Source organism: Diplotaxodon limnothrissa, linkage group LG11 (assembly GCF_057381915.1).
Source record: "Diplotaxodon limnothrissa isolate DT_005_m linkage group LG11, D_limnothrissa_male_GT1.1, whole genome shotgun sequence".
In the NCBI taxonomy this organism is placed as follows: Eukaryota; Metazoa; Chordata; class Actinopteri; order Cichliformes; family Cichlidae; genus Diplotaxodon; species Diplotaxodon limnothrissa.
This window is the reverse complement of record NC_140606.1, coordinates 28,144,304-28,172,228: the sequence shown is the minus strand read 5'-3', so window position 1 is coordinate 28,172,228 and position 27,925 is coordinate 28,144,304. Positions and strand designations below refer to the sequence as shown.

Below are 27,925 nucleotides of genomic sequence, written 5' to 3'. Positions count from 1 at the left end.
CCTTGTATTTTGCACAGCCAGCAGGTCCTGATCACATGACCTCAGGGATCTGCTTTGAATGCATTGATGTAAAAGTTCACTGATGTAAACTGATGCTTGTCCATGCTTAGCTCTAGAAGTCAAAAGTGAATCTGGAACCAGGATCTCACAACAGTGTGATTCGAGTGTTCATTACTTTAGGCACAAATCTCTTTAGGAGACAAAAACATTTGACTTATTTGTTTTTATTTATATTAAAATAGCATAATAATCTATGCAAGATTTGTAACTTAGAAACATCTTAGGCCTTTAAAGAAACACATAACGTTCACGTAAACGAGAACGAACATCTTGTAGATTTGGTGGAACTATGCTTTTTTTTTTTTTTTCATTTCATTGCAGTCCACTAAACTTTAAAAAAGTCTTCTTCAATATGTAGCAATTCCATGAATGTCAATACATGTTAAAATATACAACTTTACAGTATTAAAAAAGTCCTTGTTAGATTTTCTCTCACTTTATAACAGCTCTGAGGTGGTGTAACCACATCAAGTGTGCTAGGCCCCACTATCACTAACTATATTTCTTCATCCTGTCTGTGCTGTTCTTGCCTTTAACAGTCTAAAAACAGTTTGAGCGTCAGGTATGCTGAGTAGAATTTTACATTAGCTGTACATTAAACCCGTAATGTTTTAATGACCAAGCTTAGTGGCATTTGTAGCAGCAGCCTAAACGCCAATAATGAGCCCCTAAAATATGAATGTGAATTAATAAATATACATCTACTGGTTGACGACACGTTGACTCTGTCTGTCTTCTGTGTAGGCAATCAAACAACGAACACTTAAAGCTCAACAAATCTTAAAGTCACTCAAATTCATCTTATGCTGTGAAACCTTTCAGATCTACAGTGGTTTCCAGTCCTGTCCAAGGTGGACAAAGAAAACCTTCAACATGCAGAAGGTATATAAAACAGTTTGTGTGTCCAAAACATGCCAAAGGATAAACCAAGTTCATTCACTGGCAATCTTGAGTGTATGATGATGTATAATTGATCTGTTTAAAGCAATCCATTCGTTGCCATCCCTAAAGTCAAGCTGTTAGAGCTTTTTACTTGTGTGGTAAATTATAAAAACATTATTTTAAAGGAAACCTGTGACAGGATACTGCAGACGAGTGACTCAGAGTTGAACAATAAGTCGGAGTTTTGTGAGTAGAAATTAGTCATGAAGGTTGAAAGGGAAAAAGGAGTATCTTGAGAAACAGTAAATGATGAGTCGTGGAGAAGACAAGGCAATACTGGAAGCTGGAATCATGCTTCTGTATAAAACAGATAGACATCAATAAGACGAAGAAAACAATGGTTGGAGTCAGACTGGCCAGACACACCCCTAATTAGAAACCGTGGCTGTGTTGTGAAGGGACAACGTGTTAAGTGCGAGGCAGGAAATCAAAACACAGACCTCACGCTGATGAGTACACGTCTTTGGTCGGCAGCCAAGTAGTAAAATGAGCTCTATCTTGTGTACATGAGCGCGTTTGTGTGTGTGGTGTAGTAGCGTTGATGAGGAGGGGGTGAGGAGCTGAACAATGAGTACGACTCACAAACAGGATCCCTCTGTTTCCTGTCACAGAGACTGTCTCCTTAAACAACACACACAAGCTGACTCTTGTACTTTTGCCCATGTCCTTTTAAACATAGGCGTATACGCATTGTATATACAGCAACTACAGCATGTTGTGTCTTACACAGACACTCCCACAGCCTCTCCTTCGCAAACACCATGTGTGCATTCAGATGTCTATTTTTGTCGTTACGGGCAAATTTTGATCCGTGGGTTTTGTTTCCCCCGTAATTACACACAACAAAGTCTTTGCTAACATGCAGTCAGCAACCAAACAGTGTGCACACTCAGCATATAAACACACACACACACAAGGCATACACACAGCACACTGGGAGGTAGTCAGCAGCTTGTGCACTTTCTGCCATCAGTAAAAGCACACCTGTCCCAGCTGCTGTTTTGAAGGGAAGAAGAGGGAAAAAGGAATGTGCTTCTCTCAGTTTTCCTGTGAGCCCCTCACCCTTCCCAACCATCTCTGTTATCCTCCTCCCTTTACTTGTTTATCCAATTATTCTCATGGTCAGCTGCTGTTCTTCCTTTTCTTCTCAATGCTGGCATCTTTTTTTTCTGTCCTCATCTTCATTGTGTGTTTTCCTCTGTCTTTTGCCTCATTGTTTTTCTTACTCACATCTTTGCATTCTTTTGCAGTTTCCCTCCTGCTTTGCATTACACGCCTCGAAATTGTCTCCGTGGCCCCGTGCTCAGATCATCTGCAGTGAAAGTCAGTTCCATGAATCTGACAGTCAAAGATTTATATAGGTTATATAAGCAGAGCAGAAAGGATAAGACTACAAAGAAAAAAAGATGCTGTTGCATTTTCATGCAACAGATCTCATTGACTGGCAGAAGACAACTATAAAATTCACCCGGTTACCAATTATACTGAAACTGTCAGTTACAGTGTTTTTATTGGTGTGCGTGTATATGCCTGCTTTTCCCTTTCTGTACAGTTGTTGGTATAGGTATTTATGATGAGCCATGTGCAGCAAGTGGTTTTCTGTTCCTAATTTTACCAGCGTCTCCACCTTGACTTTATAATCAGCGTTTTCTCCTCAGAGCCTGGAGGCTGCACAGCTGAAGAACCTAAAATGCCCACATTGTAGGTTGCACACAGAGACCACCTTCCTCCTTCTCTCTCTTTATCTCACACACACACACACACGCACACACGCACACACACACACACACACACACGCACACACATGCACACACAGACTAACATGCCAAATGTGACTCCTAAGCTCTTTCACTGTTTCCAGCAGCTGCTGAAAGACATTTGCTCTGTACCTTGAAGATTAACAGGGAGAACCTCCGATGTGTCTTAAGGGTTTGAGTGTAGTTCGGCGTGTTCTGTCTCCCAGATTGTTTTTCTTCCTCCTTCTTCCTCCTCCTCCTCCTCCTCTCCCTCTTGCTTCTGTCGCCCTTCAAAATTTGAGCCGGGAGTGAAGTGATATGTGACAGCTAGTCATTAAGCTGTCAGAGGAGAGCCCATGGACCAAAACCCTGTCAGCATGGATGAACATACACATTTCACCTTTGATATAAATCATTTGTCAGGTATCCTCTTGTTTTACTGCCAGAACATATCTGAGACTCCCCAGCTGTGCTTGACAGCAGTGGACCCAACAACAGAGGCATTAGATGTCTTAGGCACAACATTTAATTTAAGTCGTTCCTTTGGTGGTTTTATAACTTATTTGCGTGTTTTTATTTCTTTGTAAAACATGACTCATACTGTACACCGGATATGAAGAAACAGGTGAGATTTTCTGAAGAAAAACAAGCCGAGCAGGTGGTATAGAACATTTAATGACTTTTTAAAGAGGTAATGTTTTTTCCGGTCTAAAAATGACACACAGACGTAACTACTTGGAGAACCCGTGGGGCACTGGTCCTGTCTGAGCATGCCATCCCATTCTGGCATCCATCCAGAGTGCAGATGGATCACAGATTTGTGTGTCTGCGTGTGGTTTTGGTTCTGTTTTTGAATGGCAGCTGGAAAGTGGAATTGAATTTGATTACGTGCATGTGGAATTCTGTGCAGGGACACGCAAATGTGTCAAATCTACTGTGCCAGTTGTAATGTTGCCATATTTGGTTAAATTTTTCTGTTTTTTGAGGGGAAAAAAAGTTTCAACCAGTTGGAGCTTGCTGAGGTCCTCTGAGGGAGCTGAGGAAGAGTGTATATCTGCGTGGTTGCACGTACGATGTACGCGTCCACTGCGATGCGCAGAGATGCTGAAAAACGGGAGACACAGCTGTTCAGGGGATTTGGAGCCTGTGCTTTCATTAGCAAACATTTTTGTAGCTTCTTGCACTGTATGCACATTTGAAAGTTTTTCTGCATTTCATTGCATATGAAACTTATTCTGCATGGCAGCATTTTTAACAGTATTCCCAGTAAAACTGTAAACAGAAAATCTCAGGTGTGCATACCAGTTTAAGATTATTCCCTGTTATGAAACAACTATATTTACTTAGCTGATACTTTGTTTCATTATTTTTTTAGTTTGTGATATATCAAATATGTAAAGAAATCAAAATGCCTTTTAACCTGCAAGTGGCCAAGTCTGATCACTTTAAGGTGACCCCTGTCATACACATGTGTTGAGATATTTTTAAATCTAAGAATGTTTCCTACCATAAATTTACTTCTCGGAAAACTCTCCACAGGGCTTTGTTTTTTTTTAAATTTAGCAGGAACTGTAAAGGTGTGGCAAAGACAGCGGAAAGTTGTGTGGCTTCATTTATGACCCGGAAATATCTGAATTGTTTTTATTTTTATTGTGAACACTGTAGGCTTGGATTTCTTTGTAATTTACTGGTATTTTTTCCATAATTAGGCACTGATTTTGACGGTTATATTTTCAGATATTTCAGTGTTTAGACTGTTGTAGATTTACACGGAACATATTTGTCTATATTTTGTTCTGATCAGGATCACGAGATGGGCAAGTTAGGATGAAACCCTGCACAATTATAATGACAAAAAATATCATGGAGTCACTAGTTCATCTATATTTTTAATGTCAAAATGACACTACTTCACTGTAATATATAATTCACTCAAGCCTGCTGTGAGTTTCATCACATTTTGTCTATTATTGTCTATAGTTTTGCTGACACCAAATCTAAATACATATATATACAAAACACTTTTTGTCATTACAAAAATATGGAAACCTGTGATTAATTACATTGAAACATTTTAAAATGTCCTTTATAGATAAAGGAAACAGTCTAGCATAGTAATGTATACTTTATTGATCCCCGTGGTGGAATTGCTCTCTCTGCATTTGACCCATTCACTCAGGCAGCCACTAAGCAGGCGCACCGGGGAGCAGTGTGTAGGGATGGTACCTTGCTCAGGGGTACCTCAGAGTAGCCATTCGGTGGATTCGAAACCGACCTTCCGATCATGGGGTGACCACTCTACCTACTGAGCTATCCCTGCCCCTAGTATGATACACAAACAGGAATTTAATAAGAATTTTAGTCACTAACAATAGCTGGGCTAAGATGAGGGTTAGAATTCCTTGTTATCACTTAAGATTTCTTCTAAAAAGAAATCCAAGTTTTTAAGGTATAGGTGCATACTGCAGATGATTCATGATTACGTACTGATTCCACTGAAGTCACAAATCACAACAAATTTCTGTTGAGACACAGTTACGTGTTTACGTGCAGATACAGAGTTTTGTGATGCTGGGTTTTCTCTGGTAAACACGTTTACGCTAAACTCAGCCGTAGCTAAGAAATGGTGAAGCCACAGGGCAAACAGAGGCCTGCGGTGAGAAAAAACACCAGGAAACAAAAAGCAAGAACGTGTCTGTATAACGCTTCACTGGAAAACAGTGTGCTGTCAATGTGGATTTTTAGATTTGGGCCCTGTGGGAGGTTTTCTTTCTTTTTCTGTTGTGCCCAAAAAGAAGAAAAAGAAAGACGAGATAGATACGAGCAAGATTAATATTCTTCCAGGTCTAACACCATGAACACCACAAAGATTGGTTCAGATGAACCAAACAGAAGCTGAATGCTCCCATTACCTAACATTATCTGACATGTCATCACAGATTTGTGACCAGACATCTTGGCGTTGACACAGTGTGCACCTGTTGTGAACTTTTTTTTTTCCAAACAAAAAAGAGGACAATTGGACAATGCAATGTTGCCCCCTAATGCTGAATATTCCATACTGCAAGCTCCTGAAGTGGAAGAGCTTCAGCTCTGGTTTGATTGCAACAGCTCCCTGCTGATGTCAAAGGACAACGACAAATTCAGAGAAATTTTGAGATTGCGTAAGATGTATCTAAGTCATCTACCTTTCTGGAAAATATCTTTCTTTGATGACTACGCCGTTAAACAACAACCCACTCACCTTGTCCCGTCTAGTGTTAACATGCTATAATGCAAATGTTGAAATCTTTCTGCTGCTTTTAGTGTCAGATTTCCAAAGGTGTGTCTTGGCTGATTATATTTAAACCCTGTGGCACAAAACATCCACTTTATTCATTTAAGCAGCTCTGGCACACTTGCCCTTACACGCAATGGGGCATCACACGCTGAGAGGCGTTTTTTCCATGACATGCAAACAAATAGGGTTTGTTTTGGTAAGCCCTCTGAGACTACTGTTCTGCTGTCTGCAGTCAGTCAAAGTCTTTATTGTGTGCAGCAATTTAACCACTAGTTGTGTTTATGTTAATGTTGGGTATTGTATGAAAACATGTCAGTTGATGATGAAATGCTTTAATTTAAGGGAGTTCGTTTTGGGGGGATTCAAATTTAAAAGACAAAATGTTAAGAAGCACTAAAGAAATTGTCATGCATATCTACTTGTGATTTCTTCAGTACAGAGAAACCTTTGTGTTCACATGTTGTGGTGCTCAAGGGCAGGGAAAAGAGATAATTTACTGATACATATACATATGTAATACTGTGAAAAACTCTTGAGCCACCCTTGATTTCTTCATATTTTGTTGAAGAAATCAAGGGTGGTTTGGGGCAATAGCTCCTCAGGCTGTAGAAAAGTCTTTTAAAGATTTTCTTTGGACATTGGCTGCTTTTCCAATTATTTGCAGTCCAGCCTGTGTACCTGAACAATGTCAGATGATTTATTCTGTTTGTTTGTTTGATCATAAGTTATAGAACTTATGTCTACACACAGCAGACAATATAGAAAGTACCGATTTTAAATTAAGTCTTTGCTACGTAGCTAGTTGCAAAAACACTTCAGTTGTTCCCATTTCTTTAGCTGAATTTCTTTTAAGAAAAGAAAAAGGCAAAGACTCAGTTTTGGCAGGCATAAAATAGTATCTTTGTACCAACAGGGTTAAGTGCGAAGAGATGTTAGCTGAAAACCGTAAATATTTTGTATGCAGTGTGTTTTTTGGACAATTTGGATAAGTATAAGTAAGAAGTGGAAGGCCTAAAAACCATCTAGGTTAGATGAAAAGCATCTGAAAGTCATGTCCTGGGAGATGTATCTGGTCCTTTACTATTTATTGAAGTCTCATCAGAAATGGTTTCAGTGGAAGGGTGGCTGTTAAGAAGCAATTTACAAGGACGGGAAGGAAAGGCTGAGGTGTGCTGTATTACACAAGAACTGAAACAGGTCTGATGGAGTCATGAATCCAAATATGAAATCTTTGGTTCCAGTTGATGTCAGTATGCACGGATGAGGTCAGGGGAGCGGTGTATACGGTACTCGGTAAAACAAAGTGGAGGCTGTGTCATGGTTTTGGCTTCATTTCAGCCAGTGGCTGTTAGAATTACACAACGTCTGTTTTTACTGTATTCTTTCCATGTACATTTGCAGATGTTTCAATAGACTGTTGCACCCATTTCCCATTTTCCAAGAAAAATTAAAATAAACGAGGGATACCTGAAGACTTTTTCACAGTACTATATTTATTGTTTTCTCTTGACTTGATAGAAACATTCCGCCAGCAAGGCAAAGTCTAAATCAGGAGGACTCTGATTTCTGAGATGCTACAGTCTCGAGTCATTCAAGTGCTGTGCTGGAACATATGTACGGGGTATAGACGAGTTATTCAAGACAGGACAGGACAGGATACACACACATACATACCACAGAAAGGGTGAAAGTTACAGCCAGAGCTCCCACACCCACACATACCCACAAAAAAAATCATATCAAAATACAGTCAGAGCCTGTCATTTTGAAAATACTACAGTGTAAACTCTTTGCATTTAAATGATACATAACAGGAAATAAGTAACTTAGCTAATATTGTAGGTTTCAAAAGGTACAGGGAGGAAAAGTGAACTATAAAGTGTACTTCAGTTTGTCTCCTCAGTAATCCACTTCATTTACCTGATCATTAACACTTATGTGTAAATCACTCAAACACCATAAACACAAGACACAAACAAGCCATGAACATTTCCAACTTTTCAAAATGTGACACATTGAAATGTATTCACATGGTTATGTCAACCAGCATAACGAGAACAGTATTCCTTCAGAAGGTTTCTTTGATTTGTGTTATGATCACACACACAAAAAAATGTAGGCAACTGTGAGCATGTTTACGCAGCCAAAAAGCCACACGATTCTTTTGAAATGCAAAACAGTGACTATATAAAACCAAAACTGAAGCTTTTTATTCAACTACGGAAGAAAATTCACATTCTCTAATTTTGTTTTATATTCACATTGCTGGCGCTACATAAAAATTTAAGATAAAAAAAATTAGGCATACAGTACATCTGAGTTATTTTCACAAGGTGACAGTCAGTTATCTGCATATACGCAAGTTATGAATCTTAGTTACACCTGCATGCAGCTTATGCTATCCAATTATTCTGGGAAAAAATTAGCCAAAAGTAAAGGGAGAGCAGATTTTTTTTTTTGCGTTGCACACAGATTATTGAGGAGACCCTGTGAACAAAATTCTGCATAGTCTAAAACCACTTTGGCTACAGTGTCCTTAGTTGTAGCATTCCAAAGTAATTTTTTAATAAGAAAAAAAAAGAGCCAAAAGAGAAATGTGATCAATTCAGGCCAAGTGCAACTGTAAAAGAACATCAGATATTTATATTGATCACACTGAAGGGAAAACTAGAACTGTATTTAGCAGTCACAGTTCAGCCAGAGAGCATTTTCTGCCTGGGATCATTTCACAGACTCATCTCTGAGCTGTTTATTTACTTAGATTCGTTGCTCTTGTTTGGATGGTTACTCTCCGAGGTGGTGGCTCCTCAATGCTCCGGTTGGCCACGAGGTCCTGCAGCTGCAGGGCTCCGCCGCCGATGAAGCAAAATGCCGGACACACCGGAGCGGAGCAATCCACGTGTCCCTCCCATAGGATACGCAAAGAGTGGGCATCGTAGAAGGTGACTCGTCCTTTGTCGCAATCCAGACACACTCCTAGCCGAGGTGGCAAAGGAGCAGTGTGAGGGTGAGACATGCTACTGTGGCTGCTACTGTGGGAGTGCATTGCTCCATGGCTCTGGCTGTCACCCTGGCTCTGAGTTTGACTGTGTCCTTGAGGAAGCAGGATTTTGCCCATGCCCATAGTGAGGAAGCAGAATGGAGGGGAGTCCTGGCCATCTTCAGCCCCACTGTCATGGCCGCTGTCTGGGTCGCAGCTGGGAGGAAGAGGAGGTAAGAGCAAAACTTAGAGTAGACCTGATTCAGTTTCTTCTACTTAAAATGCTGTTTCCAGCAGTGGCCAACAGTAGTAATGTTATTCATGTGTTTACAAGCTATTATGTTGCCCCCAAGTGGTTAGAAATATATTTAATTTACTGGCATGGCTCCTATCCATCTGAATAAGAGGCATGTTACTGAATGGCAAATGAACTGGCTCTTATTTAGTGCTTTTAAAGTTACTTGAGTACATGTCTCATTCACCATTTCATAAAAACAGTCATTTCCATGTCTAAGTTATTTCAGTATGTTGCCCAAGGATACTGTAGCATGCACACTGAGCAGCCAGAGACTGAACCAACAAGTTTCTGATAATAGAAACTAATAGATGGCCGGCTCTACTACCTCAGCCACAACCAGCAAGCAGCTCAAAATATAGGTGACAGGACACTCCTATTTCTATCATGGATCTTAATGTCATGGTAATTTGAGGCTTTTAATGATTTTTCCAGCATTGAATAACTATACATACATGTACATACATGTTTAATGACTTCACATAACAAGAGTTGTGTGCATAAGTTTGAATGGGGAAGACCCAAACTGTCAAACTCAGATGAGAGGATATTGGTTAGCATGTTTGGGAACAACTCAGGAACCACAGAGGCTCGAGTCTGGTATGAACTGGAAACTGCTGGAACAGCAGCATCACTGTCCACGGCAAAAAAATAGTTTTACATCACCATGGAGGGTGCCAACTGAGAAAGACACCCCTGCTCCATAATCAACACCTTTAAACTCAATAGAAATTTGCAGCTGGCCACATTGACAAGCCTCCTGAGGAAAACTGTCAAGCATGGTGGCAGCATCATGCTCTGGGGCTTTTTTGCTAGCAGTGGTACTGGAATAATGCACAAAGTTAATGAGATAATGACGGACAGGGACTACCTCCAAATTCTTCAACTTCACCTCAAATCAACAGCTTTATGGTTTAAATTTGGACACAGCTTTGTGCTCCAACAGCAAAGTAATCCCAAACATACATCTAAACTGGTTGTGGAATTCAAAAAGCAGGCTAATATTAAGCTTTTAGAACGGCCTTCCCAAAGCCCTGACCTCAACACTATGCTTAAAAGCTGGGTACATGCCAGGAAACCAATCAGTTTAAATAAACTCAAACACAACCCTGACAAGGACAAGCAGAAGACGATGTATGTATGGATAGTTGAAAAGGGTAAGGTTTAGTTACCGAGGGCTGGCCATGTCCTGAGGGAGATGGAACCACTCTTGTAGCTTAGCCTCCTGCCCAACTCCTATCTGCAAATGAGAGGAGCAAAAAGAAAGAAGCTTTGGTCACATCCATTGTGAGTCTGCATGTAAAAGATTTTTTAAAAAGCTTCCTTCACAACATGATCGACAACACTTTCTCTTACCTTTACCAGGTAGGAACTAGGCTCTACAGAGCATGCCCAGTAGTGTTTGCCTTGAGTGACAGCCAAGTCTGCCACCAGTAAGTCAGAGGTCAAGTGGCAAGATGTTAGTGTGCGATCGGCAGCCTGCAGAAGGGAGAGGCCTGGCACACTGCGGGCGTAGGTTTGGCCTTTACCCAGTGCCAACCGGTCTGCATGCAAGCCCCAGCGAGAGTCTAGAGAAAAACTCAAGACTGGTAGGAAGGATAAAGAAGGAGAGAGATGACAAGAAAGGAAAGGAATCAGAAAGAAGGAAAGGTTAGATCCTGCAGCTCAGGCATAGAAAATGAAAAAGGGGCTAAGAGGAGCATGAGACAAACACATAAAGAACAAATGAAAAGAAAACTTTGTTTTCAAGATGAATAGTAAGAAACGGCTTTACAACAAAAACATGAAAAACAATAAAGGTAAAGAGTAAAATTTGATTTGTACATATACCTTTTCAAATATGTTTATAATGACAAATACTTTTGAATTTAATATTATTTAGAATAATACCAAAAAGGAACAATGGACAAAATGTACGAACACAAATGATTTTGGAAAGTGCAGAAAAACAGACCTGTGGCATATAAGACAGAAGCAGATTTAGTATGACTGGGATGGCACTGGAATGCAGAGCAAATAAAGGAAGGCTTTTGCAGAAACTAAAACAATGGGAATGGAGGAAATCAAGGGATGGAGAGAAAAGAAACAAAGATTAGTCAATTGGCTGAAAATGAGTACTGGCAATATGAATACTGGGGGGAAAAAACAGCTTTTGTTAATCTTAGAATTTAATTAAAAGAGTGGCGAGATGAAGACTTTTTGTACTGAAACAACTGTGTGTACACATCCTACCAGGTGCCGGTGGAGTGTGGAGGTAAACCTCTTCGCTGTACTCTCCAAAGCCAGCCTTGTTGCACCCTCTCACTCTCAGCACATACACGCTGTCCATCTGCAGTCGAGCGACCACAGCACTAGTACCCTTCACTTCATCGATGCGCAGCCAAGCTGTGGCCGAATTAGGGGATCTGATGCCACCCCACGTGGCCGCAGCTCCTCCTGCTCGCCTCTGGTATTCAACAGAAAAGTGCCATGCTGGAACTGAGTCCTGAGGGAGCCGCCAGCATAAAAAAAGCTGGTCGTAAGCTAACGTCTTCTGAGTGTCAATGACTGGAGCCAGTGGAGCTGTGGAGAAAAATTGCAAAGATACGGAGATTAAACTATTCATTTTTAACTCTTTAACATACCATGTATTGCAGGAACAAAGAAGCTGACAACCCACCTTGTATAAAGTCCAAATTGTTTATGATCTTAATCTCTTTGGATGCATCCAGGTGAAAGTGTCTGAAGGAGGGCTCGGCAGCAAGAGAGAAACACTGGAGATTTTCTATAGCCTTCACCAGCCTGGAGAAATAAGATAATAAAAGGAATTTAAGAAAATTCAAATAAAGGTAACAAATCGAACTGAATGAAAACGGCTGAATCTCTTACCTGTTGTGTGTTATTCTCGCAGCCTGCACAAAGCAGGGTGCATCCGTCTCTTTCAGCAGCTCTTGAGTGTAGGCCATTAGACCGGCCTGCTCCAGCAGGCCTTGCTTCTCAAAGACCTGAGAGGACAGGGCCTCCTCCTTTCTGCTGCGGGATCCCTCCAAGGCCAAGGTCAAAGACCCCTGGCGCTCAGCTACAGCCGCTCCCAGCTCATGGATACAGTGAGTCAAGTGCTGTAGAGCCACTGCACTGTTGGCCTGCAGAAAGAGAGAGGATGCAAAAACAGCTGGAAAAAATGAAGATTGGAGATACTGTTGCTATTCAGGGAAAAATCACGATGCTTTTAGAATGGCATTTACACATTGTGTTGCAATTGTAGTTAAAAGAAAGTGGTCAGTTAAACTGAAGTCCATTCATACTTTACTGAAGCATCACAGTTCCTCTAAATTCGGTGAAATAATTACATTTTTTTGCTGAGAAACTCAGGAGAAAGCTGCAGGTAAGATCTGGACAGTATTGATATCCCAATGACATATTTTCTGCTAAAAATGTAAAATGAACCCCCAAAATACTGCATTTGAAGCCCTAGCAAATACTGTTGCACCTGTACAAAGATCAAAAGCTACTTTAACAAAGCAGAGGAGAAGCACACCTCCATGTGTTTGATGGCAGCCTCCAGTTGAGTGATCTGACTCTGTATTGTCTCCTGGTTTGCCAAAATGAAGTTGACTTCCTTGGTAATCTTGTCCTGGAAAACCAAATAGAAAGCTAACACTGCTATGCTGCAATCACCAGGGCTGTAGCACAGTAAAAACATATTACCACCACCCTCAAAATCACCTTGAGTGCCTGGTAGGCTTGTGCTATAGGCAAAACCTTGTGCCCATGATGGATACGGCGTAGCTTACAAAGTGGACACAGCAGCCTCTGGCAGGTACGGCAGTACCACTGCAGTCTCTCCTGCTCATGCTCTGTGCATGTTAAAACCTATAACACAAAGGTGGGTTAATGTACTGGAAGAGATGCAACTTTGTATCATGTGCGGAGATAAAAACAGAGACCAACCTTTGGCCTAAAGTTGTTGGTAGGTAGAATGTGTTCATGCTGAGCTCGAGGCGTTCCCCACGGGTGGTAGAGCTTGAAACACTCGTTGCAAAAGTTGGACTTGCAGTCAGCGCAGCCCTTGGTAGCCTCCAGAGACTGGGGAGGCTTACAGAAACTGCACGTGATGGCTACGCTGCCCAGACTTACTGTGTGCCTGTACCTAAAGGACAGACATGTGTACATGGAGATAAGGGCAAGGCTGTGATAATTCTGCAGCGGCAAAGAAAGAAAGCAACAAAAAAAATAAATGGGAATAATGAGCTCATCTGACTGTGGCCTGCTTTTTTCAGTAGTTAAGAAGGCAACTCTTCAACTGCCTGACCTGGATACATCACCAGCAGCTGCCTTGTTATTGCATCCTGCACAGTAAAACATGCACCGTCACACTTTCCCGACCAATTGCAGTGATTCTAGGGGAGGAAGCAGCGGCACCCAACAAACTGCTGCGTGTGAAAGTGTCTCTCCCTGTCTCACTGCTTCAGAAGCAGCTCCTCTCACTTTGATCTCCTTTGTTTGAGCTGATAAGGGGTGGGGGAATTAAAAAGCCAGAGGAGTGTTTCAGTCCAAATAAAAATTAACAGTTTAACCAATGCTGCACTGCATTTTTACAGCTGCCCCTGCACTTTGCTCTCAGCCTTGGATCAAGAGTAAAGGAAAAAGATCATTATTGCAACTCCTTCCAGCAAATGATTTCCTGTCTCATTTATAAAGCAGCACTGGCCTCACTCTTCATTCGCTGCCTTTACACATTGCCTGCATGACTGGTTAGAGTGCTTTTCCAAAACTATTACAGCTCTTATAATGCGACATTCCCACTGGATAAAATAAAGCCAGGTGACATGCATGGGGGAGCTAAAAGGTGTCTGCTCTTTCTCTGCCTGACCTGAGGTTGTGATGCTACAGCACTTATATGATATTCATGGGGTTGGTGCATATACATACCTCTCCACAATGCGCTCCAGGGTGAGGTTGCGAAGGCAGTCTGTCAGGCCTTTCTCCCCGAGCTCTATATCCTGCTGACAGGAAGGACAGGGAAACAGCATGGGGGGATGGGTCTCCTTCCGCCGTCGCCCTGGGTATGTCCCACACACTGGGAGAGTGATGCAGGTGTGGGGATAAAAAGGAAAGAAACACAGACACAGAAGAATAAAAAGCAAGGTTTTTAGAGATAGTTTATGAGGAATTTAACAAAGGCGGACTAGTGAGAAAAGGAAGGAAGCAAAACTCTAATTTGCCTCCACATTTGTGCAGATCATCATGAAAAATAAACTTCTCGAGGAAAAACTATTTGCTTACATAGACACCTTGGCGACACACCTGCTCGGCAGATGCTTACTGCCTTTCGTGTCTCCTTGAGGTAAGGACTCTCGGACTCTATCTTCTTGCTCTACACACACTTAAATAAGTCATTAGATGAATCCATAAAGCTCTGGATGTGCGGCAGGATGCTGATGTGTCTGTTAAATCATCTATGACAGTCTGAGAGGACAGTGACATCATGCTACGTCAACATCATCCTTGTTCATTTGAATGCCAAACACACACACACAAACCATTTCCTTTACCTGTTCTAAGGACCCGCTCCAGGCGATCAGGCGTCCTGGGAGCAGGTCTGCGTGTCTGTCGTGGGGATCGGGTGTTGGGTGTGGAGGATGGTGAGTAAGGCTCTGGAGGGAGATCTGGAGGAGGATAGCCTCTTTGTACCAACACCTCAGCTGCACAAAGCAGACACACACTGTGCTGGCAGGGCAGGATGATGGGCTGCTTCACCATCTCATCACACACTGGGCAAAGCAGCTCCTGTTCCATGCTCTTCATGTTGGACTGGAGAGGAGGACGAAAGAGGCTGAAGACTAAATAACAGCTGAATCACTAGAATAAATAAGGAATCGGCTGCTCTATACATTCTGTGTCTTGTGATATAATGTATAGTCAATGTGTAGGAGGCTGGCATTGAATATACAGAGAGCAGAGAAGGCCAACGTGGATGAATAAATAGCTTTCCCCTGAATACTCATCTAGCTTTACCTGTACCCTGTAAAAAAACTTAGATGCACTTTACACAACTCAGAGAAGTACAAAGCAGTGAGATTTTTAAATCTGTAAAATGAAAATGCATTTTTCTGCTCATTCTGTCCACCAGCATCAGTTTTACTGGTTCTGGAGGCCCCTTTCTATTGCTGCAGCTACTTAAACGCAGCATCCCGTTTCTATGACAACGTGCATCTTCCCATCATGTGCATCACGAGTATTTTAACCTACTACTCGCCAACATATTTAATTGGTTTTAATGCTCAAACACTTATTTGATCTACTAGAACTTTTTGTTTACTTAATTAATGCATTTGTAGTCACAGTGGCCCCGTTTTACGTTTCCAGCCACAGTGCTAGAGCATTGCCATTTCTCGTTGATTCAAGATGCAAAAAAATACCTTCCAAAGGAAGAAATGCCACACATTCCTTCATCATCAGCGCACATATGTGCAATATGGAAAAGATCCACAGGTAAATGCACAGGTGGTAAACAGATCGCTTTTAAAAAGAGCACACATGGTTAAAAAATGGCTAATAAAATGAGCGTCACACTTACACTGATGCGAACCAGCGCGTCCATGATAGATGTAAAGGTTTGTAAGTCCGCTTCTGCCATACTCCTTCGATGCAAATGACTCTGCGATACAATAACGGATCGCCTTTTTTTTCGTCTGGAGAAAGGCTGAGCAGGGTTACCGTACCGAGGTATGGCAAGCCCGGGCCTCGACCTGATGTAGCCGTGCTAGAGGTGTGTTTTTTCACACACGCCGATTCAGTGCCGTCTGTCTCAAAGCAACGAGTCCACTCCACGTAGCAATCAGATGGGAGGAGGGGGGGGATTTGTACTGGTTTAGGCTACAGCTGCCACAGTCGCATTGCTCAAAGACCGATTAATACAATTAGAATGGAACTTGGCACTATTATATTCGAGCTAGATTTATTTTATTTTAATGTATGACAAACCTTCAAATAAAAATGTCCGATTACATATTAACATTTATACAATTACAGCATTTTATAGGGTTTTTCACGCATGGCATTGTGGATGTGTGTCTAAAACAGCTTAAAACAATTTGCAGTTCAGTTTTTCGAAATAAACCTCCAGCTCCTTGAACGTGCAGCTCCTCCGTAGTATTTATATGTTGATACATATGCTGGTGGCAGTTTTTCGTTTTGCCATTAGATGGCAATGTTTTGTTTTTTCAAGCACACACACACATACACGAGTTCTTAAATTGTTGTTCCATGTCCGGAACCTTTGTATGTTGCTTTTTCATGCGGTGGGTCAGTAATACTGGATGCACCCGTTCGCTGGTTGTTGTAGCAACCAGAGCATCCGCCTTTCGTGTAATAATCACAGCAAGGGGAAATCGGATGAATTAGTTCGTATTTTATATGGAATACGAGTTAAATGAGTGACATGGGCGAATGTGTTTATGCTGCAGTTATCTTATTTGTACTTTTTGCTATCTTATAGTAGCTACTAGGCGCATTTGAATTGCCGAAAAGCTGCATTTCCCGTCCAGCACTAATACCGTAGTTTTTCTGAATTGTTGTCTAGCTACACTTTATTCAAGCATGTCGTCGGTCAGTAGCCTTGTCCCCGCACGATTTCTCACCATCATAGCTCACCTCGTCATCGTGATCACAATCTTTTGGTCGAGGGTAAGTAAGCAAGCATGGCAAACATTTTTTTGTATTCTGTGATAACTTGTTGTAAATATCCATGAACACAATAAAGGGTGACGATAATCTGCAGATACTGGCACTGAAGCTCGACAGGAAAATTAAAAAACAAACAACAACAACAGAAACTAAAATAAATTTTAAAATGTCAACATGTGAGAGACCTCAGAGTTTACCACTTAAAAAGAAGAAGACATAATTCATTTCTCCCAATGCGCTAAAGAAGAAAGAAATTGCCAAGGTAGAAAGTAATTCAAATTCAGATTCAAATCTGGACTTACAAGATGTACGAAACAAAAAGAAAAATAAATGAATATGAATAATCTTTGTCAGGTGATGAAGTCAGGAAAAATAAATAAATAAAATAGAAATAAATAAATAAAAAACAAGAACTGGAGCAGCTGCATGGCATCAGGAAGCCAAAGATTTTGATGTCCACCAGAAACAATATGATAGAGTCCAAAAGAGAAACTGTGGTACTTATAACTCAAGGACTAGCATGAGGGTGATGTAGGACATGTATGAGGACAGTGAGACATGAGGTGTGTGTGGTAGGTGTGACAGGTTGAAGGTGAGGGTGTGATTACATTAGAGGTCTGCTCTGAGCCCCTTCTTGTATCCAGTGGTGATAAACAGGCTGGCCGATGAGATCAGGTATGAGTCTTCGTGGATTATGATGTATGCAGACAACATTGTGATATGTAGTTAGAGTAAGGATCAGGTGGAGAAGTGGAGCTATGATCCAGGCAGAAGAGGAACACACGTGTGTGAATAAGAGGTGGGCAGATGTAACAGTGATGCTGCAAGGGTGTAGCAGTCGAGGTGGATAAATTTAAATACCTGGGTTTAGGAATGAGTAGATGAGAGACGACTCAGGATTAGAGGTTTGGAGATAAAGTCAGAGAAGCAAGGCTGACAGGGTTTGGACATGTGCAGAGAAGAAATAGTGGATAAATTGGACAAAGGATGTTGAAAATGGAGCGAGTCAGGAGGAAGTTGTCCATCACAACAGAAGCATTGGAGTTGACACTGCTTCTTTTTCCTCATGTCTTAAGAAGTAATTACACCAATTTGTAACTTTTACTTTACAGGAAAATAATGTGAAAGCTTGTTTGCCTTTGGATTTCACACAGGAGCAGTATGACACTGAGGACAGACAGTAAGTAAATATTTTAAACACATTTGACACATTTGTGTACACATCTTCCAATCTATTATATGTATTCTCTTTTTCAGGTTGGTGGTGGCATTATCAGTGACTCTCGGTCTGTTTGCTATAGAGCTGGCTGGTTTCTTTTCAGGAGTGTCCATGTTCAACTGTAGCCAAAGCCTCCTTTGTATCCTTTTCACTCACATTTTACACTCTTATTTATCGTTTGTGTTTTGATTCCAAATGGTTACATTTATTACTTATTATGCATATATATTCCACATCCTCTGTTAGGACTATTTGTGACTGGCTGTCCAAAAACATGCAAATACACCAAATAAATATAAAGCTTGCAGTTGTAACTGAGATGATATGTAACGCCAAGGCAAACAGATAGATGTATGGTAGTAACTGAGTAACAACTGCAATGATGTTAGTGTAAGAAAAGCAATAATTTCAAAAGTGCTTGTGATCAGTTACACTTCCATGACTATCTTTTACCTGGTATAGCAACAGGAGTCCATGCCAGTGCCTCAGTGGCTCTGCTTTTCTTTCTATTTGAGCAGTGGGAGTGTCACATCTACTGGTGGATCCTCGCCATCTGCAGGTTGGTGTATAAGCTTGCTCAATGTTGTTGTATTTTTCCAAAGTTCTTTTCCCTGACTCACGTTTCAACCAGCACTGGCTGCCCACTGCAGCGGATCAGTGTCTTTGTCTTTTTTTGTGTTTGAAAAGTGGGAATGCTGGACTTACTGGGTTATTTTTGCCACCTGCAGGTTGGTTTGTATGCATGTTGATGTGAATATTAGTATTTATGTCTCTAGTTCAAAGTGACATAGCCTCTTTTAAGCATTAGAAGCAGAAGTATAACCTACATTGGTGTCTCTCTGGCTCTTCCTTTAGTGTTCTACCGGCTTTAGTGGAGATTCTTCTGTTCATAGCCGTTTTTGGACTGAAGAAGAAGCCTTTATGAAGGAAAGTCCGGATGTACGATGGTACAAACCGAGATTGGATGTAGACATCTGTCAGTTTGTTAGCAGATATACTGTAGCTACAGAAAAAGAGTGGATACCAGACATATATCAGTACAAAACACCAACAGTAAGGAATGCATAAAACACACTTTTAAAATGTTTTTTAATCTATTTTTATATCATTTGAATAAAGTTGATGCAGCATACGTTTTTACCTTATGTCTATTTTTTGTATGTTGGAACTGGAGTGTTTTGTTTATATAGTGTGTTTGTAGTGTCAGTTACTCTGTAAAAGTAAATAAAGCTTGTAATTATTTTGTTGCTTTGGTTGTGTGTGTGTTCAAATTATTTCTTGTTCTAGTGCATCTACTGCAAAGTGTTTCTTGGTAAATACATTTAAGTTGTAATTTCTGTTGAAATAAATTGAAATTGAGTTAAATTATTTAATGCTAGCATAATTACACACTTGTTCTGAACTGTACCATGAAGTTCTACTTTTAGAAGTCCACAAAACATATAAACATAATGTATATAACGTACGTGTGTGTGTTTGTGTGTATTTAGACGATAGAAATGTAATTGTAATGCAAACACATAATTGTGTTTTATAAATGTTTCGATTTGAACTTTAGTGGAATCAAACAACCATTATTTGGATTTTTATTCTTTTATTGCTTTTTTTTTCACCCGGAGAGCTCATGTGGCTCCTCCCACCGGTCCCACCTGACTTTAGAGCCGGGTAATCTGTTTTTTAGTTCCTAGAGCCGGGGCAGCTAGCTGGCTCGTCGAAGTTAAATTTAATTTACTGGTGCTTCGTCACGGAGACTATAATTAAGTATTACAGTATGGGTATGTATTGCATAATTATCAATAGACACATCGTCAGCACAGACATAATGTGCAGATATCCTCAGTCTCAGTGTGCAGTATGTCTTATAGTCCTGTGTAGCTAATGTTAAATGTAAACCACGCTAACACAGATTTCTTTCTTACAGTCTAGCAATGCCAGCATTACTGTAAAGTACCAGAAAAGTTTTTATGTGCTGAGCATTTAGGAAATTATATTAGAGGGGTGTTTTGGTGCAGATGTGAGTTGATTAGCACAGAGCTAACAGCTATACGTGGGAAACGTTATGCGTGAACACTGACGTGGCGTTAAGTTCCAAGGCGTATGACTGCCCAATTCAAACGAGATATGACATTTAAAACCATCGTTTACTTTCGGTTGCATTACAGTTCTATACTAGATAACTCTTTAGCCTCAGATAGCCTCAGGTTTTGTCCAGATGACAGTTTATCTCTGTTGTTTGTAGCGGTGAACACCGGAACCTCCCTGGTGCTATCCAGTCTGCTCTCTGTGCTGGTATTCGCGGGGATGCAGATGTTCAGTAAGCAGCTGGCATCCACCGAGTGGCTCACCATCCTGGGAGGTTTTCTGGGCTCAGTCCTCTTCATCTGCTCCCTGACTGTATCCTTTAAGTGACATGTAGAGTTGAATTGCTTTGCCAATGTTGTTAATCAGTAAACTGCACAGTTCTTTTGGAAATCGGTATTTATTGAACAACTTTCAGACTTTTATTATATATTCTCCATAAAAATGTATAGATGTCACTGAGGAGAGTCGCACCTTAACTTTGGCTTCAGGCATTTAATAATCTGGAAAATTTGGTTTTCGGAAAGGGATTCCAGGCCAAGATATTCCCTGAGAGTAAGTGATGATGGCCCATGCAGTGGCCTTTTTCTTGTTCACATGGTGTTTAATATTTCTGCTGAGTTAACTGTTAGCTCAGCTTTACCTGAAACATCAGAATTGTTTATACCAAACTCTAGCCTAAATAATAGGTGGAAATCTTGGTTGAGGTAAAGGTCAGAGGTTAGAGAAGCCAGGTAACCCAGATCGCTGGTTTAAGTCCCTGTTCAGGTGAAGTGATCTTCTCTAAGATGTTTGATTTTGTACACAAACCTTGCAAAAAATAATCAAGAAGCAAAAGCCTGACTAAATTAACAATAATAAAGCTAAATTGTTCCTCTCAATATATAGCCGCTGTATGCTGGTTTCTGCAGGCTGAAGACCAGCGGTCACTACAGGAATCAACATCTGCAAAGTAATTTAGTGTAACACAGTTTACATGCAGTTACAGTGGTTTGCTTCTGATTGCCACAGCAAAACCTGTTCAGGGTTTTTGTGCCTGTTAAAATGCTAATTATAAATACTGTTCCAATCAATGTCAGTAACACAGTTATTACAGTAAAAATAAGCTGAAACATTCACCGAAAATGCAACGTCTTCACTAAATGTCTCACTGTCGAGTTCATGTGCAAATATAAGAATCTCCTCAGAAGAAAATGTAAAGTGCTTATTTGATAAGGAGCATTTTTTTAATGTTGTTAGGTAGTCCTAAAATAAATTAAAACATTAAAAAAATCATTTTAATTATATTAAACATCTTGCTGATGTTAAATCTACCACGTCAGGTAAACCAGAACAACAAAACATTTGAGCTAATGGAGAGAATAAAAGTTAGATAAATGTTGACTCAGACAACGAATTTAGGGTGCTGCTGATGATGATGATGATGATGATGATTAGTAGTAGTAGCATTTATAAGCGGCAGCTGGTTTCTGTGTGTGCTTTAGTTAGCCAAGGTAAATAAAACACAGCACTGCTACTAGACTTGAGGTAAGCTCCTGCACTACCTCTGTGCAGGAGGGCTCTAGGCTTCCCACACACACACACACACACACACACACACACACACACACACACACACAAACACACAAACACACAAACAAATCTTTTGACTGGTTAGGCAAGATGCTAGTTTCAATGAGCTGAGTCTACCCTCTGGTCCAGATTTGCGTATCATCATGACAGCCAATGCAAATTTAAAATAACATTCTAACATTATTACCTCGATGCACATCTGTAGGCTCATATTAATGCTCATCACTTATATGATTTACTGTGTCATCTTGCAGTTCTGTTGTGTCTGTGCCTTTCACTGTTTGCCTCTGGCCTGGTACACCGTGTCTGTGTCACTACTTGGTAAGTGACTCCTCTGCAGAACACGTTTACCCAAAGCATCTAGAAAGCACTTCTAAATGTATTTGATTGTTAAAATACTTCTCTTTCTTTTTTCCTGTTCAGCCTCATCTTTTCCCTCTTTGCCCTGTACTACATCAACAAAGTGTCTGCTGCCCTCTACCAAGCAGCTGTTCCTGTAGTAACACCAGCCAAAGCTGGCAGCAAGAGCAAAAGGAAGAACTAAAGAGCCCACTGGATCACAGTTGTATCACACTTCGACCAGTCATTATTCCCCAGGTGCTGGTGGTCATTGCTACACAGCTGAATGCACAGTTTTGTCACAATGATCCTTTGTTATTAGGCTTTTTTTAGGTATATAAAATTTGGTTTGGGGTTATTATTTTAAGTCATCATTTCATTGAGTACAAGCCTGTAGTAGTTAATCTGGTCCTTTGTTTGTGTATTTTTTATTTTATTTTACAGTTCTCTTAAATTTGAATCACAAAGAAATGGTAGATATAAGGCCAAACGTGTTTTACGTTCCATCCCTTTCTAATCAGTGCTCTTTTTAAAAAGGTTGCAAAGAGATTCTTTCCTCCTGTGTATTCAGTTTTCTTCTGTTTTGTTTTTTCAAATCCATTTTTGTAATTAAACTTTCTGAAAGACTTTCAATGTGTTGTGCTTCCTTCTACCTTTGCTCAGTTTGTAATCTGCAGTCTAGCTGTGTGGGGATGTAATAAAATCATGCAGTGGCATATGTGTAAATATTCCTTGTGCAGCCATTCCCATAGTCAAGAGTGCTGCAGCCCACTTATTTTTCTGTTATATACTGAAATATGCATTTAAAGAGGACAGCAGTGGTGTAAAGGTTAGCAAAAGTACTGGTGGCTCTAGTGGTAACACAAGAGTTTAAAGTTTTATTAGTTTTCACTTTTCTCTCAGCTAAATTTGTGTCTGTGTTTCAATTAGTTGCCAGATTGGGTTTGATGATTTTGTTTGAGTTTTCCACTTTTAGGAAACATTTCGTTTTTATTAGCATCAGTAGGAAAGTTAATGGGTTTTTTTTTATGTTTATATCGATGAGATATATGCTAAGAGAGTAATTTTACAAGTTCAGCACAGAGAATTTAAGGACAACACTTCTTCAAGGTATTTGATGCGGACACGGAGAGAGCCTTGACTGAATAAATCATGCATCAGTTTGTCTTCATGCTTCTTCGACCAATGTAGTAACAGTTTTCTTTCAGCTTTGCAAGTAAACAATATTGTTTAAGATTTCATTTTTCTGTTGATCATTTAAAATTTTTCATTCAGTTTTAAGTTTTACTTCAGTTTTCAGTTAACCATAACAGTCTTCAGGCCGTTCACTCCTCATCTCCTTGGAGAACAGGAGAGAGTGAAATCACAGAGGAGCTGTTGAGCAAGTTTTAAAGGAACTGCCAAGTGCAGACTTGCTCAGTCTTAGCAGGTCCCATCATGCATGCGTTATTCTGCTTTGTGCCATCTTTTGTTTTACTTGCATGATGAAACACAAACAGTGTAGATTTTTGTGAGGTAGCATCGTCATGTCAATGCCTTCTAGGTCTTGCAGTAACTGTGGGGAAAAGGGACAGTGTTCCTTTATTTGCTCTCCCTGCCTCTCTGTATCCCTCCTCCCTCCCATCACTTGGGCGTTGCCTAGATGACTATAAAGTGTTGAATAAACTTTCAGTCAGCCCACGTCTAACTCCACTTAAGCTCTGCCACAGTTTCTGCATCCTCGTGATCCGGTAAGGCTATTAAAACTTATTTAAAAAGTTAGAAAGTTGTTTGTTTGTTTTTTCCTTTTTCCATTGAATGTTACGTTGGGTGGGCTGAGGTGCTGTTGGTGCATTACGTAGGGTTTTCCTCCTTTGCTATGCCAGGAATGGGTGTCTCCAAAAACGTTAGGCCTATTTCTCTCTAGTCTATCTTTACTGTGTGTCTGCGGGCCTAGTTTTTTCTTTTTCTGAAACTGAAAAGTTTATAAAGAGAGGGGAGGTAGAACCCATATATGGATTTTGGGTTTGGGGCCAGAAGGTGATTTGTGCCAGAAGAATTTGCTTTGAGTGCCAGTAAAAACCAACACCCACATCCTCTTCAAACAATGTGCTGTAACCTAATGCTTGGCTGCATTTTTCACTCATTTTTCTCCAGTGTGAATGTAACAAGCCAACAGTAAAAGTAAAAAAAAAACCCTGTTATATTTATGTCCATTCCTGCCTTTTGTCCTTTCAGCACTCATTTCTGCAACCATGACTGACTTGGAGAAATCCATGGATTCCATGATAACCGTGTTCAACAAGTATGCCCATGATGGCAAACACGGAAAGGCCTTAACCAAGAAAGAACTAAGAAAACTAATTGAGGCTGAGCTTCCCAACTTTCTGAAAGTAAGGATCTTTCTTGCTATCATACCTGATCTCTATCCTCAGTGTGAATCATTGTCCATATTTAAGTTAAAAATGTTATTGCTCATGCGCTTTGCACCCTGAACTCGTCTCTTGTTACATCTGTTTCAGACCCAGAAGAATGCCAACTCCGTGGACCATATCATGAAGGATCTGGACCAGAACAAAGATGATGTCTTGGACTTTGAAGAATTTATGCCATTCATCGCCGGCCTCACAATGGCCTGTGAAAAATATTGCTCCATGTCTGCTAAAAAGAAGTGAAAGAACTGATGTGCAAATACACTGTAAGAGAAAATAATGCTTGTCTTTTTTTTCTTTCTTTTTTTGTAACAGATAAAGTTGATTGTGTTGCACAACTGTGTGCCGGATTTACAAGTAAAAACTGCTTTTGACAAAATTTCCCCGACTGTGTGTCTGGCTACTTTGTTGTAAATTTTATTCAAAAACATTGGGTATGCTAGAGTTTTAGTTACTATCTGATAGCTGACTTCTGCAACACATTTAAAACTAGAAGCTGGATTTGAAAGTAGTGAGAGTATTCATGAATTAATATCTAATGTGCATCATTTCACTTCTCATCGAAAGTTCAACTGAGGCAGCAGTTTCTACACAGCGTGAGGGGGTAACTGCTTCGATACGGGAACGTGTCAGGATCAGATGTTTGTGCTAAAAAGCCTGAAGTGTGGTGCAGCACACATGCCTGTGAGGCGTGAGCTCATGATTTATTTAGGGTGGGTCAAATAAGTAACATTTTTGGAGATGGTGGAGTTTCGCTCACAGAACTCCTCCAGATGAGATACAAACTGCACTTTTTGAACTTGGTGCAGATCCATCTGGTAAACATTAACTACTTGGCTCATTACAAGTTTGGAATTCCACCTTTAAACTGACTGAACTCCAGTTCAGTAAAAATACAAATATATTGTGCACACAGGCATACACACTAAGTGAACGTTAACATGCTCATTACACTGTGAAGGATCTCTCTTACTGCAAACATATCAGACCACCCTTGGCCTTTGCAGTGTTTTCAGTCTGCCAACTACACACACATCAATATGTTCTGTGTGCTTCACAGTGTAATACAGTAATGCCCTTTTGAGAGTTCATTTTAAAATTATTTTATTTGTTTTGAAGTCCTTAAACAGTCTCGCCCTGCCCTATCTCTCTGGGCTGCTGCACTCGGACTCCCCTTCCCGCTTGTTCACTTGAGCTTACCAGCTGCTCCTGGATGTGCCGAGGACACAGAAAAGGCTGTACATCACTAAATCAACTCTTAAGATCCACCTTTTCTGCTCAGCTTGTGACCCAGGTTGACTTTATTATTCTAATCTTATTCTTATCTTATTGTTTTTACTCAGATTTGCCTTTCTGTTATGCATATTTATTCATGCTTTTAATTTGCTTGTATTTTATTTAATATATATTTAATACTCAAGTTGACTTGATACTGACTGTATGACATGGCCAGCCAACTTTGCTGAAGCCAGCATGTAGTGCATGCAGCACAGAGGTGCAGATTCCCCAAGGACACACAGAGTTCAATTTTCAAGGCACAGGGTTACAGAGTTAAGGTGCACAACAGTTGTTTTTCCCCACACAGGTCAATGTAGCATATGTGAACTTTAAATAATCTTGAGGAGATTGAGGTAAATAAAGTTAACTGAGAAATGTTAACTCCAGTGTATAACTCAGATTTATGCTCGTTCTTTTTTTCAGAAATCATTTGCACATCTTCTTTTTTGTTTGTTTGTTTGTTTGTTTTTTGCAAGGGGTTCTTCTTCTATTCTTGAACTTAAAAAAAAAGACAGATCATGATTTTATATTAAATGAAGCCACCAAGGAATATAAAAAGAAGTCCAACTCTGGATTGTAAGGTGGCGAAAGATTTACCCTCAGGCCCCCCCTCGATTCATAGATGGTCTTTCCCTTTTCACATATCATTATGCAAACGTACTGTTTATAAGATTGGGGAAACCTGCAGTCAAGTTTCGCCACTCTTATAAACAACAGTCAGCCTTCGACTGAAGAAGTCACTTGGATGATTGACGAAATGTTTCTCCCTCTGAAAACGCTGCGTCCATATGAACAGAATCAAACTTTGGGGATTTACTTACCTGGATTCTTCATGCATCAAGAAGAGGATGGATGGGTGAAAAGTTTGGAAATCTGTGAGTAAAAGTGAATTTTAAAAAAACACACACACTAAAATGGTCATGTGATTTGTTGTAATGCTATGATACAAGATGTAACTCTTTCTATATCAAGACATTTTTTGTAGCCACACAGTGTCGAGTCCATGCTTTACTGAACTGAAATGAGTCAGGTGACTGCTGCATCCTGTTTGATTTATTGCTTTTGAAATCTGACACATTTTGGGATAAATAAAAAATGAAACGCACTGGAATTGACTGGTGGAAAGTTTTGATTTGACATATTTTGATTTGACCAGAAGATGGTGCTACAGTGTTTGGAATGAAGACAGGCAGCGATGCAGGCGACAGAGGATGTGCGTGTAACTTTTAGGCCGTGCATGGCTCCATTTAAACAGCAATGTTTAAACCAACCATAATGAATAAATACATTTACATTTAAGAAGTCCTGAAACACTGTGTAGTCTAAACTTCAGGACTGCCAGACAATGAAAAAAGAAGCAAGCCTCGAGGAAAACAGTGTTAAGCGACATCAATTTAATATACAAATTTTGGATTTTATATTTGATTTAATAAGTGTGCTTGGCCGATATATAAAAAAGGTTAATAACAGTGTTTCATGCATTTCATTGATGCATGCACTAAATAATAAATACAGTCACAGCACTGCTGCGTCAGTGTTTTGCTATTGCTTGCTCATCATGTTGGTAAAACAAAATTGGAACAATTTCAAATTCAGTTCTATCCCTACCTGCCGAAACATTCCTGAAAGCCAATTAGAGAGAGCTGGTTCACTCAGTGATTCTTCTCTTGGTTTTTCTATCCCTCTTTCCATCCTCAATTAAGAAGAAGCCCTGTTTTCAGCTCTGAGTTGATGTATTAGGGCAGATGTAGTTGCATTCGGAGGATAGTGGATGTTTGGAAGTACATGGAGTTGAAAAGGAGCACACACAAGAACAGAAAAGGCATGAAAAAGATGAGATAAAACTATTCTTTTGCTCAGATCTGATCACTTTGCCCCATTGAACCCTTAATAACCTCTTTACCTTTGGCTGTAGATGCTGTAAGTGGGAAGAATGACTATATGAAAAAAAGTCTAACCTTTAAAACTCAGGAAGTTACTAGAAGCAAAGATGGATCAGAGTTATACCTGGATTGACCCAAGGAGGTCTGGTACTGCTGCTCTTTGTCAATACAACTGGATTTAAC

The 27,925-nt window shown here is 40.3% G+C and overlaps 4 protein-coding genes across 5 annotated transcripts; 3 read left to right on the top strand and 1 right to left on the bottom strand.

Annotated features, from left to right (window-relative positions):
* Window positions 1-8,767: 8,767 nt before the first annotated feature.
* On the bottom strand, window positions 8,768-15,912 carry trim46a (tripartite motif containing 46a). Its single transcript, XM_085365625.1, has 12 exons — window positions 15,853-15,912; window positions 14,828-15,086; window positions 14,205-14,352; window positions 13,224-13,422; window positions 12,999-13,145; window positions 12,811-12,906; window positions 12,162-12,415; window positions 11,953-12,074; window positions 11,526-11,855; window positions 10,650-10,879; window positions 10,466-10,533; window positions 8,768-9,215 (listed from the first exon to the last, which is right to left on the bottom strand). The coding sequence occupies exons 1-12, from the start codon at window positions 15,910-15,912 to the stop codon at window positions 8,768-8,770; spliced, it is 2,361 nt and encodes a 786-aa protein (XP_085221751.1).
* A 962-nt stretch (window positions 15,913-16,874) lies between these two features.
* LOC146623024 (transmembrane protein 107-like) lies at window positions 16,875-19,105 on the top strand. Of its 2 annotated transcripts, none has more exons than XM_085365624.1 (5): window positions 16,875-16,961; window positions 18,074-18,141; window positions 18,219-18,319; window positions 18,812-18,908; window positions 19,036-19,105. In XM_085365624.1, the coding sequence occupies exons 1-5, from the start codon at window positions 16,875-16,877 to the stop codon at window positions 19,103-19,105; spliced, it is 423 nt and encodes a 140-aa protein (XP_085221750.1). The 2 variants fall into 2 exon arrangements, with proteins under 2 accessions (XP_085221750.1, XP_085221749.1); XM_085365623.1 differs by lacking the exon at window positions 18,812-18,908 and adding an exon at window positions 18,643-18,739.
* Window positions 19,106-19,856: 751 nt separating this feature from the next.
* On the top strand, window positions 19,857-22,440 carry krtcap2 (keratinocyte associated protein 2). Its single transcript, XM_085365622.1, has 5 exons — window positions 19,857-19,955; window positions 20,420-20,574; window positions 20,751-20,814; window positions 22,086-22,152; window positions 22,255-22,440. Exons 1-5 carry the CDS (start codon window positions 19,952-19,954, stop codon window positions 22,373-22,375), a joined length of 411 nt encoding a protein of 136 aa, XP_085221748.1. The 5' UTR covers window positions 19,857-19,951; the 3' UTR covers window positions 22,376-22,440.
* Window positions 22,441-23,831: 1,391 nt separating this feature from the next.
* On the top strand, window positions 23,832-24,950 carry s100a10b (S100 calcium binding protein A10b). The gene is made up of 3 exons (XM_085365621.1): window positions 23,832-23,900; window positions 24,388-24,542; window positions 24,672-24,950. Exons 2-3 carry the CDS (start codon window positions 24,405-24,407, stop codon window positions 24,822-24,824), a joined length of 291 nt encoding a protein of 96 aa, XP_085221747.1. The 5' UTR covers window positions 23,832-23,900; window positions 24,388-24,404; the 3' UTR covers window positions 24,825-24,950.
* Window positions 24,951-27,925: the final 2,975 nt, after the last annotated feature.